This window comes from Pan paniscus, chromosome 18, assembly GCF_029289425.2.
Source record: "Pan paniscus chromosome 18, NHGRI_mPanPan1-v2.0_pri, whole genome shotgun sequence".
NCBI lineage: Eukaryota > Metazoa > Chordata > Mammalia > Primates > Hominidae > Pan > Pan paniscus.
The window spans coordinates 35,313,303-35,327,040 of NC_073267.2; the positions used below are offsets into that span (position 1 = coordinate 35,313,303).

Sequence of the window (13,738 nt, forward strand, 5' to 3'; positions counted from 1 at the left end):
ATAACTCATTCCTGAGCTGGGACCAAGGAGTGATAACCAGACACATTCCCATGGGGTTTCCTGATATTTAAGGGGCTTAGTGGGCTTCTCTGGCACTCATAAAACCCTAATGAGGAGGCTGGGCATGGTGGCTAATGCTTGTAATCCCAGCACTTTGGGAGGCCGCGGTGGGAGGATCATCTGAGGTCAAGAGTTCAAGACCAGCCTGGCCAACATGATGAAACCCCATCTCTACTAAAAATACAAAAAATTAGCCAGGCGTGGTGGCATGCACCTGTAGTCCCAGCTACTTGGGAGGCTGAGGCCTGAACCAGGGAGGCAGAGTTTGCAGTGAGCTGAGATCACACCACTGCACTCCAGCCTGGGTGACAAGAGTGAAACGACCTCTCAAAAACAAACAAACAAACAAAAAACCTATTGAGAAGTCATCTATGTTTCAAGTGTTATTGTTATGGAAGTTCCATGCCTCACTGGACACAGTCCTGGGATACTGAGCTTTCTGTTTTCAACATTATTATTATTTTGAGACAGGGTGTCGCTCTGTCGCCCAAGCTGGAGTGCAGTGGTGCGATCACAGCTCTCTTGCAGCTTGACCTCCTGGACTCAAATGATTCTCCTGCCTCAGCCTCCCGAGTAGCTGGAACTATAGGTATGCACCACCATACCTGATGAATTTTTTTTAAATTTTTTGTAGAGATGGGGTCTCACTATGTTGCCCAGGCTGGTCTCAAACTCCTGAGCTCAAGTAATCCTCCGCCTCGGCCTCCCAAAGTGCTGAGATTAGAGTTTTGGGCCACCGTGCTTGACCTTTTCATTATTAATGTGGTATGAGGATTTCCCAGTGAAAAGGAGGTTTGGCAAGTCATAACCATTGACAGCTACATACCCCCACCAGCATCTTCACAGCAGGCTCGGACTACCCTTAACATAAGGCTGGTCAATCTCTAACAAAGGATCCCAGGGCAGGCTGATTCTACAAACAGCATAAAAAGTGTATCTAGGCCAGGTGTGGTGGCTTACTCTGGTAATCCCAGCACTTTGGGAGGCCAAGGCAGGTGGATCGCTTGAGGTCAGGAGTTCGAGACCAGCCTGGCCAACATGGTGAAACCCCATCTCTACTAAAAATCCAAAAATTAGCTGGGTGTGGTGGTGGGTGCTTGTAATCCCAGCTCCTCGGGAGGATGAGGCAGAAGAATCACTTGAACCCGGGAAGCAGAGGTTGCAGTGAGCCGAGATCATGCCACTGCACTCCAGCCTGGGCAACAGAGCGAGACTCCATCTGAAAAAGAAAAGAGAACTCCAGGGCAAAATAAGCACCTCGGTCCCTGCCCTGTGCAGCCCTCCTTGTGCCAAGCACACAGCAAGGGCTTACTCAACCCCCACAGGCCAGGCGTACTCTTTCCGCAGCACAGGCACCCCCACAGAGGGAACACAGTCTAGGTTACTCACCAACAACACTGGGGGCGTCGATCAGGTTCAGCAGGTCATCATCCTCCTGGTGCTGGGCGTACGTGAGCCGGGAGCATTCCTGTGCTGCACACAGCACCTTCTGTAGCACCTCAATGCTCCGCAGCTTCTTGCAGAGGCTGGCCTCCTGCACTGACTCCTCGTGATGAGCCATGGCTCTGCGCAGGTGGGACTTTCCTGCAGACGGAAGCCAGCACCCACGTGACTTGGAGATCCACCAAACAGAGCATAAGGGCCCAAAGGGCAGCCCAAGAGGTTGGACGTTCTCTTTTCTAAAGGATCTGCCTGGATAGCTAGAGCCCGTGATACCCTACCTTGTTTTAACCTGAGTGACTCTCTCCTAGCAGAGAGAGACGGACAGACTACATTTTAGTTTCTTCACTTGCAGCTCCCTTTATCCCCCTTAAGGGAAAAATTAGTGTAAGCTGACTCCAAGCACACCCAGGAATGCAAACTGCTGATAAGATACTGAGGCAGGCTGTACCAGCAGCTCCTGGGGATGTGCTCAGTGGCAGGTACCTAAAGCCCCTGCATTTATCTCTTAGTGATAGTTTAAGCACCTGCACCTGGAACTGTTTATTTTTTGTAACTGCTTCTATAACCAATTACTTTTTTTAACTTTTTGCCTATTCTGCTTCTGTAAAATTGCTTCAGTTAAACCCCCCTCCCCTATTTAGACCACAGTATAAAAGAAAATCTAGCCCCTTCTTCAGGCCCGAGACAATTTCGAGCATTATCCGTCTCTCGGTCACCGGCTAATAAACGACTCCTGAATTAGTCTCAAAGTGTGGCGTTTCTCTACAATTCACTTGGTTACAACAAGCCTTTTATTAAAATATTATTTTATTTCATTTTATATTTTATATTTAGAGACAGGGTCTCACTTTGTTTCACATGCTGGAGTACAGTGGTGCAATCATGGCTTACCGTAGCCTCAAACTCCTGGGCTCAACTGAAATTTCCGCTTCTGACTCTTGAGTAGCTGGGACCACAGGCATGCACCACCACACTTGGATAATGTTTTCATTATCATTATCATTTCATTATCATTGCTATGTTGCCCAGGCTGGTCTCAAACTCCTGGCCTCAAGCAATCTGCCTGCCTTAGCCTCCCAGAGTGCTGGGATGACAGGCGTGAGTCACCGCGCCCAGCCCAAGCCTCCCTTAAATGCATATGTAATAAGCTCACTTGTGTTCATAAGATGTTCACTCAACAAATATTTACCAAATGTGCTGGGCACTAGAGATAAAGCAACGAGTAAACAAACTGCCCCCACATTCATGGAGTTTACATGTAGTGGTTGAAGACAGATAACTAACAAGACAAGAAATATGTAATGGATGGGGTGGTGATGAGGTTATAGAGAAAAATAAAGCACGGTAAGCAGAGATGGTAAGAGAAGACTGGGAATGGGGTTGTCCTATGATGGGTGACCAAGAAAGGCTTTTTTTTTTTTTTTCTTGAGACGGAGTCTCACTCTGTCACCCAGGCTGGAATGCAGTGGCATGATCTCGGCTCACTGCAACCTCTGCCTCCCAGGTTCAAGCGATTCTCCCACCTCAGCCTCCCAAGTAGCTGGGACTACAGGCACACACCACCACATCTGGCTAAGTTTTTGTATTTTTGGTAGAGACGGGGTTTCTCCATGTTGCCCAGACTGGTCTCAAACTCCTGACTTCAAGCCATCCTCCCACCTCAGCCTCCCAAAGTGCTGGGATTGCAGGCATGAGCCACCACACCCAGCCAAGGAAGGCTTTGTGATATGGTCCTTTTTGAGCAGAGCCCTAATGGATGTGAAAGAGCAGCAGGTGCGAGGGCCCTGGAGCAGGGGCACGCACAGGTGTTCAAGGGCAAGGAGGAGCTAAGGTGTGCCTGAAGGCGGGAGAGAATGAGTGCAGGGAAGGAACAAGGCCAGATCATGGCGGATCTCATGCGTGCGAGATGAGGGCTCTCACTCCTGTTCTGCGTGAGATGGGAGCCCACTGGGGTGTGAGCCGGGGACTGATGTGATCTGGCCTGTATGAGCAGACTCTGAAGGGGCAGCAAGAAAACCAGCTATGAGCAGGGCAAGCCACGTGACCGCTCTGGGTCTCAGTTTCCTCAGCTGTAAAATGGGGATGCCATGAGACCCACCTCATAGTGTTGTGTGGGGTTTAAGTGAGTAAATGTTTCTTACATAAGCACTGTACACATGTGGCTTCCACCAGGGCAGCAGGGTTAAAGTGGCCAGATTTGAGTGTGTCTTCTAGGTACAGCCAAAGGGATTTGCTAATCAAATGTAGGGTGAGAAAGTAAGACAAGAGGTTAGGTGTGGTGGCTCGTGCCTGTAATCCCAGCACTTTGGGAGACAGAGGAAGGAGGATCACTGGAGGCCAGTAGCTCAAAACCAGCCCGGGCAACATAGTGAGACCGCATCTCTAAAAAAACCTTTTTATAATATTAGCCGGGCATGGTGGTGCATGCCTATAGTCCCAGCTACTCAGCAGGCTGAGGCAGGAGGATCACTTGAAGCTAGGAGTTCAAAACCAGCCTGGGCAACATAGTGAGACCGCATCTCTAAAAAAACCTTTTTATAATATTAGCCGGGCATGGTGGTGCATGCCTATAGTCCCAGCTACTCAGCAGGCTGAGGCAGGAGGATCACTTGAAGCCAGGAGTTTGAGGCTGCACTGAGCTGTGATTGCACTACTGCACTGCAGCCTGGGGGACAGCAAGACACTGTCAAAGAAAGCAAATGAAAGAAAAGGAAAGAGGAAAGGAGGGAGGAAGGGTAGATGGGGAGGAGAGAAAGAGAGAACGGAAAGAAAGAAAGAATAAAAGAGAGAGAGGAAAGGAAAGGGAAAGAAAAGGAAAGCAACAAGGAAAAAGAAAAGGAGAGGAGAGGGGAGGGGAGAGGGGAGAGGGGAAGGGTGAGGGGAGAGGAGGAAGGATGAGAGGAGAGGGGAGGGGAGAGGAGGAGAAAGGGGAGTGAAGGGGAGGTGGGAGAGGGGAGGAGAGGAGAGGAGGGGAAGGATGGGAGGGGAGGGGAGAAAGGGAAGGGAGGGGAGGAGAGGGAGGAGGGGAAGGGAGGAGAGGGAGGAGGGGAGGGAGGACGGAGGAGGGAGGAGAGGGAGGACGGCAGAGAGAGGAGGGGAGGGGAGAAGAGAGGAGGGGAGAGAAGGGGAGAGGAGGGGAGGGGAGGGTAACAGAGGGGAGGGAAGAGGAGGGGAGAGAACGGGAGAGGAGGGGAGGGGAGCAGAGGGGAAGAGAGGAGAGGGGAGCAGAGGGGAGGGGAGGTGAAAGAGGAGGAAAGAAAAGAAGAGTGGAGAGTGAGTCCAAGGTTTCTGGCCTGAGCACCTAGAGGGGTGGGAGTTGCCATCACTGAGACGGGGAAGCTGTGTATGTGTGTGTGGGGGCAGAGTAGGGTGGTGGAGGTGAGGTCTGCACATGGGAAGAGATATTCACACTGAGACATGGCAGAGACCAAACCAGGACACTTCATTACCAGTCATTAGGTGTTCTTGGGAATTCAGCCATGCATAAGGAAATCAACAAACGTCTCCTTCCCTGTTAGCATGATACAGGCCACCCTGTGGACCCCAAGGGAGATGGTTAAAGTCCTGGCTCCACAGGGGGAGGCCTGGGTGCTATGGAACCCATGAGAACACAGCCTGGGAAGCCCTCTGAGGCTCAGGACTGTGCCTCATGACTTCCGAACCCAAAGTGGCCACGATGACTTGGAACACCCCCCTCTCCCGGGCCCTCTTCAGGGACCTCTTTGTGGCTGTCTGTGAGCAGGACCAGCTGGGCACCAAGTGGGACCCACATCTGGGTGCAGAGGGACACGCACCCAGCTGTCGGCGCTGCTGATCATTCTTCAGTGTGGCCAAGGGTGTCAGCCCCTCTGGCATGTGGTCGTAGAGCTGGGACAGGCACTTCTCCTGGTGGTCCAGATCCGTGCCTGGCTTCACTGCAAAGAGAACCACAGGTTAAATCCCCTCTCATGGACCTGGCCACAGACCCACATAGAGATTTCTCTTTCTACCATGTCTCTAGTTTCCTTTCTTCTGCAGTTTCACAAGGCATTTGGGATCATGGCTCTCCTTTCTGCCCCTGGACACACCCCAGGCAGTCTGACCCTCAAGCTTTTTTTTTCTTTGAGACGGTCTCACTCTGTCACTCAGGTTAGAGTGTGGTCTCACTCTGTCACCAGGCTGGAGTGCAATGGCACAATCATATTTCACCGCAGCCTTGAACTCCTGGGCTCAAGTGATCCTCCCACCTCAGCCTCCTGAGTAGTTAGGACTACAGACATGCACCACCACACGCTAGGCTAATTTTTAAATTTTTTTGTAAAGATAAGGTCTTGCTACATTGCCCAGGCTGGTCTCAACCCCCTGGGTTCAAACGATCCTCCTGCCTTAGAATCCCAAAGTGCTGGGATCAAATGTGTGAGCCACCATGCCTGGCTACCCCGAAGCTCTTGCTCACTGGAACCAGTCATGCTCCAGAGGTTCAGAGGTTCAGAATATTTTTTTTTTTTTTTTTTGAGATGGAGTTTCGCTCTGTCGCCCAGGCTTGGGTGCAGTGGTGTGATCTTGGCTCACTGCAACCTCCACCTCCCGGGTTCAAGTGATTCTCCTGCCTCAGCCTCCCGAGTAGCTGGGATTACAGGCATGTGCCACCATGCCCAGCTAATTTTTCTATTTTTAGTAGAGACGGGGTTTCAGCATCTTGGCCAGGCTGGTCTCGAACTCCTGACCTCATGATCCACCCATCTCGGCCTCCCAAAGTGCTGGGATTGTAGGCGTGAACCACCACACCCGGTGAGGTTCATAATTTGACCCTGAGCCCCCACACGCTACCTCCTCTGACTTACCCCCCACACAGAACCTCCTAGCACAGCCCAGACCCTGTCATGCCTGGCCTGCACCCCTCTGCAGGCCTGCACACCTGCAGCAGAGCCCCTTCCTGCTTCAACCACACCCTCCCTGGTGCGTATCCTGCTCTCAAACCTCACAAAACCACTCTCCACTTCCCCAGCACCCTCGGCCTCTGTTCCTGTGCTCAGACACTTTACTCCCTCTAGGCTGACCCTTCCCTCCTGTGCAGATGGAAAAGTTGAACTCAAATGTCACCGCCTCTGAGAAGCCATCAATGACTGCACCATGGAGTCCACCTGCTGCTGCATTTGTGTCTCTGCAGCAATCACCAAGGCACTATATGGTATTTCTATTTGTTTCAACATCTTGTCTCGCCTAATAGACTATATAGTACTAGGAGTGGTGGCTCACACTTTCAGAGAACCTACAGCATATAAAGCATTATTGAGCTTTGCATACAGGCCCTTCATTTTCATGACAGCCTGTGAGGTAGATTCTCTCCATATACCCATTTTACAGATGAGAAAATCGAGGCAGAGGACAGCTAAGTAACTTGCCCAAGGTAATACAGCTCATTCATGGCAGAGCTGAGATATGAACCCAGGAAGTCTGGCTCCAGAGGCTGTCTTTTTAATTCCTCGGGAGGCTGCCTGGATTAGTACTTATTAGATCAAAAATCCCTGGCCAGGCACCATGGCTCATGCCTGTAATCCCAACACTTTGGGGAGGCCAAGGCAGGACAATTGCTTGAGGCCAGGAATTTGAAACCAACCTAGGCAACATAGTGAGACTCCATCTCTACGAAAAAAATTTTTTCCAATTAACTGGTGTAGTGGCATGTGCCTGTAGTCCCAGGTATTCAGGAGGCTGAAGTGGGAGGATTGCTTGAGCCCAGGAGTTCAAGAAGGCAGTGAGCCATGATCATACCACTGCACTCCAGCCCCATCTCTCAAAATAAATAAAATAAAATAAAATAAAACTAAATTAAATTCCGATCATCACAGATTTTTTTTGCATTAATTTTTATTTTATTATTATTAGTTTTTTTGAGATGGAGTCTTGCTCTGCTGCCCAGGCTGGAGTGTGGTGGCACAATCTCGGCTCACTGCAACCTCCACCTCCCCGGCCCAAGCCATTCTCCTGCCTCAGTCACCGGAGTAGCTGGGATTAGAGGCACGCGCCATGCCCGGCTAATTTTTGTATTTTCAGTAGAGACAGGGTTTCACCATGTTGGCCAGGCTGGTCTCAAACTCCTGACCTCAAATGATCTGCCTGCTTTGGCCTTCCAAAGTGCTGGGATTACAGGCTTGAGCCACTGTACCCAGCCTGCATTAATTTTGATTCTTTTAAAATATTACCTTAAAATGTTACTTATCTTGATGCCAGCATTTTTGGCATTCCCTTAGATTCTAGATTCCAGGTGAAAATTCATCCTCTTGCACACAGGCAGAATTAAAGGTGCCTCCTCTTCCTCCCTCTAAAGAAGCTTATAACCCCTAACCCCACCATGGCCTGTGCAGCAGCTGCCTCAGTCATGGGTCATTCTCATCCTCTGCCTTCAGCCTGTGAGCATCTCCAGGGAAGGCAGTTAGCTCTCACTCAGCTCAGAATCGCCCCTGGGGCAGCGGGACCACAGCCCTGGCCAAACCCCCGAACCTCACAGGCCTTACCCTGGTGGTCGATGAGGAGGATGGCAGTGAAGTAGTGGGCCAGGGCCGCGTAGTGGTGGGCCTTCACGCAGGCCAAGCTGGCCCAGGAGTAGAGGATGTTCTCTTTCACCGGCGCCTGGCTCATGGCTGCGTGCAGCTGTTGGCAGACCTCTCCCACCTGAAATAGAAGGGGCATTGGGAAGGGGCAGCCCGGCACAAGGGCCCTCATGAACCCATTTGCAGAGAAAGAGCCCTTTCTTCTTCTCATGCAACAGCCCCTGCCAGGGGCTGCTCCAGAATCTGGGAGCAACTCCAAGCAACCCCTCGTTCTGTCATTGTCACAGTTAACAGGGGGATCAGGCTGCTGTCATTATGCTGGCTTTTAGGTTAAGCTGCAGATGGAATCAGTGATCTGTATCTGAAACACCAACACTTGCCAAGAAAACTCAAGCCAGCAGTACTGGCCGGAGCTGGCACAATGCCCAGGTCACAGGCAAGCTCCTGTGGGAAGGCCCCACTACTTCCAGTGCTCCTGTGCCAGCATTTCCTGCCCACTCCCCAAAGTCACAGGAACCAGGGAGTCTTACCTTGGCAGCCTCCTGAGCCACCTTCACCAGCATGAAGAATTCATTCCAGATCCCAGGAAGGCTGATTTTCTCAAACACGCTTTCTTGGGTTTGTGCAAGCATCATTTTGACAAGCACGCTGAGCGTGGCAGGGATCATATCGTAACTTGGAGTATGGGTAAATGTCTCTTTCAGGTAGTTTAAAACCCCTAAAAGTGGAAAATGTTTTGCCCATTAGTTCGGTTTTATATTTACTTCATCACGTTGCTGTAGAGAAAGATAGGAGGCCAGGTGTGGTGGCTCATGCCCATAATCCCAACACATTGGGAGGTCAAAGCGAGCAGATCACTTGCGTCAGGAATTTAAGACCAGTGTGGGCAACATGGTGAAACCCTGTCTCTACAAAAAACACAAAAATTAGCTGGGTGTGATGGCATGCACCTATAGTCTCAGCTCCTCTGGAGGCTGAGGCAGGAGGATTGCTTGAGCCCAGGAGGCAGAGGTTGCAGTGAGCTGAGATCTCACCACTGCACTCCAGCCTGGGTGACAGAGCAAGACTCCGTCTCAAAAAAAAAAAAAAAAGGAAAGATAGGAAAAAAAAAGAACCGGTGTCCTACAACATATTAAAAAGTTTGATTCTCAATTATATGGTCCAGCAATTCCACTCCTATGATATATATCCCCAAACAATTGAAAGTGGGGGCTTAAATGATACTTGAACACCCGTGTTAATAGCAACATTATTTACAAGAGCTGAAAAGTGGAAACCACCCAGACATCCATGAGCAGATGAATGATTAAACACAATGTGGCCTATCCATACAATGGCATATTTTTCAGCCTTAAAAAGGAATGAAATTCTGACACATGGTACAGTGTAAATAAGGGCATTATGCTAAGTGAAACAAGCCAGTCACAAAAGGACCAATATTGTAGGATTCCATTTAGATAAGGTACCCAGAATAGTCAAATTCACAGAAACAGAAAGGAGAATAGAGGTTAGCTGGGGCTGGGAAAGGGGGCAATGGGAAGTTATTGCTTAACTGAGTACAGAGCTTTGCTTATCCATCATCCAGATGAAAAAGTTCCGGAGATAGCTGGGCACAGGGGCTGCTGCCTGTAATCCCAGCTACAAGGGAGGCTGAGGTGGGAGGGTTGCTTGATATTAAGAGTTCAAGACCAGCCTGGGCAACATACTGAGACCCCTGTCTCTTAAAAAATATATACTTTTAAAAAATGTATTTATTTTATTTATTTTTGAGACAAGATCACACTCTGTTGCCCAGACTGGAGTGCAGTGGCATGATCATGACTCACTGCAGCCTTAAACTCCTGGGCTCAAGCAGTCCTCCCACCTCAGTCTCCTGAAGAGCTGGGACTACAGACATGCACTACCCCACACCCAGCTAATTGTAAAATTTTTTGTACAGATGGGGTGTGCCTATGTTGCCCAGACTGGTCTCCAACTCTTGGATTCAAGTGATCCTTCTGACTCAGCCTCCCAAAGTGCTGAGATTACAGGTGTGAGCCACCTTGCCTAACCAACAAAAAAAATTTTTAACTTCTGGAGATGTTTAGTGGTAATGGCTGCACAACACTATGAATGTACAAATGCACTTAATGCCATTGAACTACACACTTCAAAATGGTTAAAATGTGCTTCTGGTTGGCAGGATAATTTTAAAATTTTAAAAATTTAAGATAATCATTAAAATGGTAATTTTATGTTCTGTGTTATTTTACTATAATAAAAAAACTGGTTAAAATAGTACATTTTAGGTTATATATGTATATTTTAACACTATTTATTTATTTATTTATAAATAAATGCCCAGGCTGGAGTGCAGTGGCATGATTTCAGCTCACTGAAACCTCTGCCTCCCAGGTTCAAGCGATCCCCCTGCCTCAGCCCCCCAAGTAGCAGGGATTACAGGTGCTCACCACCACACCCAGCTAATTTTTGTATTTTTACTACAGACGGGGTTTCACCATGTTGGCCAGACTGGTCTTGAACTCCTGACCTCAGGTGATCTGCCTGCCTCGGCCACCCAAAGTGCTGGGATAACAGGTGTGAGCCACCCCACCCAGCCTTTAAACCCAATTTTACAAATTGGATTATCTTCCAAAACACTTACATCTCTATTGAGTAGAGAAACCAGCCTGCTCCCCACAACTCCTGTGTCACCTGGGACAAAATTCCATCACGACAGGTATGGAGATGCAAGCAGAGAGCAGGCAGAAGGACTGAGGGGCTCACAGGGGGCCAGGCTCACACATAAGATCTGAGTCATTCAGCAGTCCAGGGCTTTTCCCCTGGACCTCAAGAAAGATCTATTCTGGCCAGGCGCGGTGGCTCATGCCTCTAATCCCAGCACTTTGGGAGGCCGAGGCGGGTGGTTCACCTGAGGTCAGGTTCGAGACCAGCCTGGCCAACATGGCAAAACCCTGCCTCTACTAAAATTATAAAAATTAGCCAGACATGATGGTACACACCTATAATCCCAGCTACTCAGGAGGCTGAGGTAGGAGAATCACTTGAACCCGGGAAGCGGAGGCTGCAATGAGCCGAGATCTCACCACTGCACTCCAACCTGGGTGATAGAGTGAGATTCCGTCTCAAAAAAAAAAAAAAAAAAACTCAATCCGTCTGCTCCAATGGAAATTTTCATGCTGCAGCCTTCCACTGACTTCTTTATAGTTTAGAAAATTAACTGTCCAAAGCGCTAACTGACAATCAATCTGGAACTGAAATAGAGTCTCTCATATGAATCCCAGCCAACTGGGTCCTCTGGTTTTGCTGCTGAGCAAAAAAAAAAAAAAAATCTCCGCCCTGCGGAGGGATGGCACCTGCTGTTTTGAGCTGTGAGCTCCGTGGGGGTTCCCTCACACTCCCCACTGTTCTCCCACTTGCTTCATTTCATCTATAATTTGTCTCCATTGCTATAATCTCAGAGACAGGACACAGAGTGCCTGCCTAAGATTCCCCAGAAAGATGAGTCCAGAAAAAAGATTTACAACAAAAGAAATCAACTCATACTTGGAATCTTAGCATATCACTTCATCCTAAGAGACCAATCTTTCATTTTTTTAATTAATTAATTATTTTTTGAGACAGGTTCTTGCTCTGTCGCCCAGGCTGGAGTGCAATGGCACGATCTTGGCTTACCACAACCTTGGCTGATCCTTCCATCTCAGCCTCCCAAGTAGCTGAGACTACAGGCATGCACCACCAGGCCCAGCTAATTTTTGTACTTTTTGTAGAGATGGAATTTTGCCTTGTTGCCCAGGCTGATCTCAAATTCCTGAGCTCCAGCAATCCACCCACCTCAGCCTCCTAAAGTGCTGGGATTACAGGCATGAGCCACCATGCCTGGCCTATTTCTTTAATTAAAAAAAAAAATTCTTTTTGACAATCCTAGCTCACTGCAGCCTCAAACTCCTGGGCTTAAGTGATCCTCCCGTCTTAGCCTCTGGAGTAGCTGGAACTATGGGCGTACACCACCACGCTTGGCTAATTTTAAATATTCTGTAGAGACAGGGTCTTCCTGTGTGGCCCAGGCTGTTAGGACCAATCATTGTAACATCAGAAATTTCACAATGAGTTGAAGTGGCAAAGCTCTGGTTCTTCACAAGCTTGCAGGGCAAAGTGATATCAAACAATGATCCACACGGGTGGAAGGGGATCACACCCCAAAGCAGAATGTCGATGATCAACCTAGAAGGCAACACACTATAGAGCTAGTGTGGAGAACACACTGTGGTCTACACTGTGCCCTGCTCTTGCATCCATCCCCACGCGGAGTCTGACCCAGACACAGGCCCTGCTATGGGGGAGCAAGGCAGAACCCGCAGGCAAGGGTGAGCCATGCCAGGCTTACCCACAGCACTGGGTCTGGTGACCCCGGTCCTCTACAGGTGTAAGCACTAGGCTGCTTTTCTCCTCGACCCCGCACCTCGTTCTCATACTAGGATTACCTGAGGTCAGGAGATTGAGACCAGCCTGGCCAACAGGGCAAAACCTCATCTCTACTAAAAATACAAAAATTAGCCGGGCATGGTGGCAGGCGCCTGTAATCCCAGCTACTTGGGAGGCTGAGGCAGAAGAGTTGCTTGAACCCAGCAGGCAGAGGTCGTAGTGAGCAGAGATTGTGCCACTGCACTCCAGGCTGGGTGACAAGAGCAAGACTCTATCTCAAAATAAACAAATAAATAAAATAAAATAACAAAAGACAGTTCCCAGAAGAAGGGAACTGAGCTATGAGACATCCTTTGAATGCATCACTTGACAAAGGGTTGAGAACACCCACCTCATGCTGGAGAAGTTGGCAGAATGCAGGTGACATAAAGGCATGGAGGGGTAGGGCGCGGTGGCTCACCCTGTAATCCCAGCATTTTGGGAGGCTGAGGCAGGTGGAACACCTGAGGTCAGGAATTCGAGACCAGCCTGGCCAGGATGGTGAGACCCCATCTCTACTAAAAATACAAAAATTAGCCGGGCGTGGCGGCAGGTGCCTGTAATCCCAGCTACTCAGGAGGCTGAGGCAGGAGAATCGCCTGAAACCGGGAGGTTTCAAGCAGTGAGCCAACATTGCGCCACTGCACTCCAGCCTGGGCGACAAGGGCGAAACTCCATCTCATAAATAAATAAATAAATAAATAAATAAAGGCACGGAGAGTAATACACACAGATAGGGTACACCTAATACAAGAAAAAGAAGCCTACGGTTTCACTATTTGGGAAAAGTTATTCTGCTCTTCATGACAGTGTTGAAAGAACAGTTATGCACTGCCATCCCAGGGCCACTTGTCTGGAAAAGATCAATCATCAGCCACAGGATTCACCATGTACATCAAGCCATCCCAGACTGAGGTCTGAACCACCGAGCAAGTTTCTTTTTTTTTTTTTGAGACGGAGTCTGACTCTGTCACCCAGGCTGGAGTGCAGTGGCGCGATCTCGGCTCACTGCAAGCTCCGCCTCCCGGGTTCATGCCATTCTCCTGCCTCAGCCTCCCAAGTAGCTGGGAATACAGGTGCCCGCCACCAGGCCCAGCTAATTTTATGTATTTTTAGTAGAGATGGGGTTTCACCATGTTAGCCAGGATGGTCTCGATCTCCTGACCTTCATGATCCACCTGCCTCGGCCTCCCAAAGTGCTGGGATTACAGGCATGAGCCACTGCGCCCGGCTGGAGC

The 13,738-nt window shown here is 49.3% G+C and overlaps 1 protein-coding gene across 1 annotated transcript in view; it reads right to left on the reverse strand.

Annotated features, from left to right (window-relative positions):
- Window positions 1–13,738, reverse strand: part of LOC117975754 (rhophilin-2-like) — a 34,836-nt gene that overhangs the window by 15,689 nt on the left and 5,409 nt on the right. Inside the window, 4 exon segments of the mRNA XM_055100178.2 lie at window positions 1,450–1,644; window positions 5,298–5,417; window positions 8,001–8,157; window positions 8,567–8,754. Of these exon segments, the coding sequence (XP_054956153.2) occupies window positions 1,450–1,644; window positions 5,298–5,417; window positions 8,001–8,157; window positions 8,567–8,754 (660 nt within the window).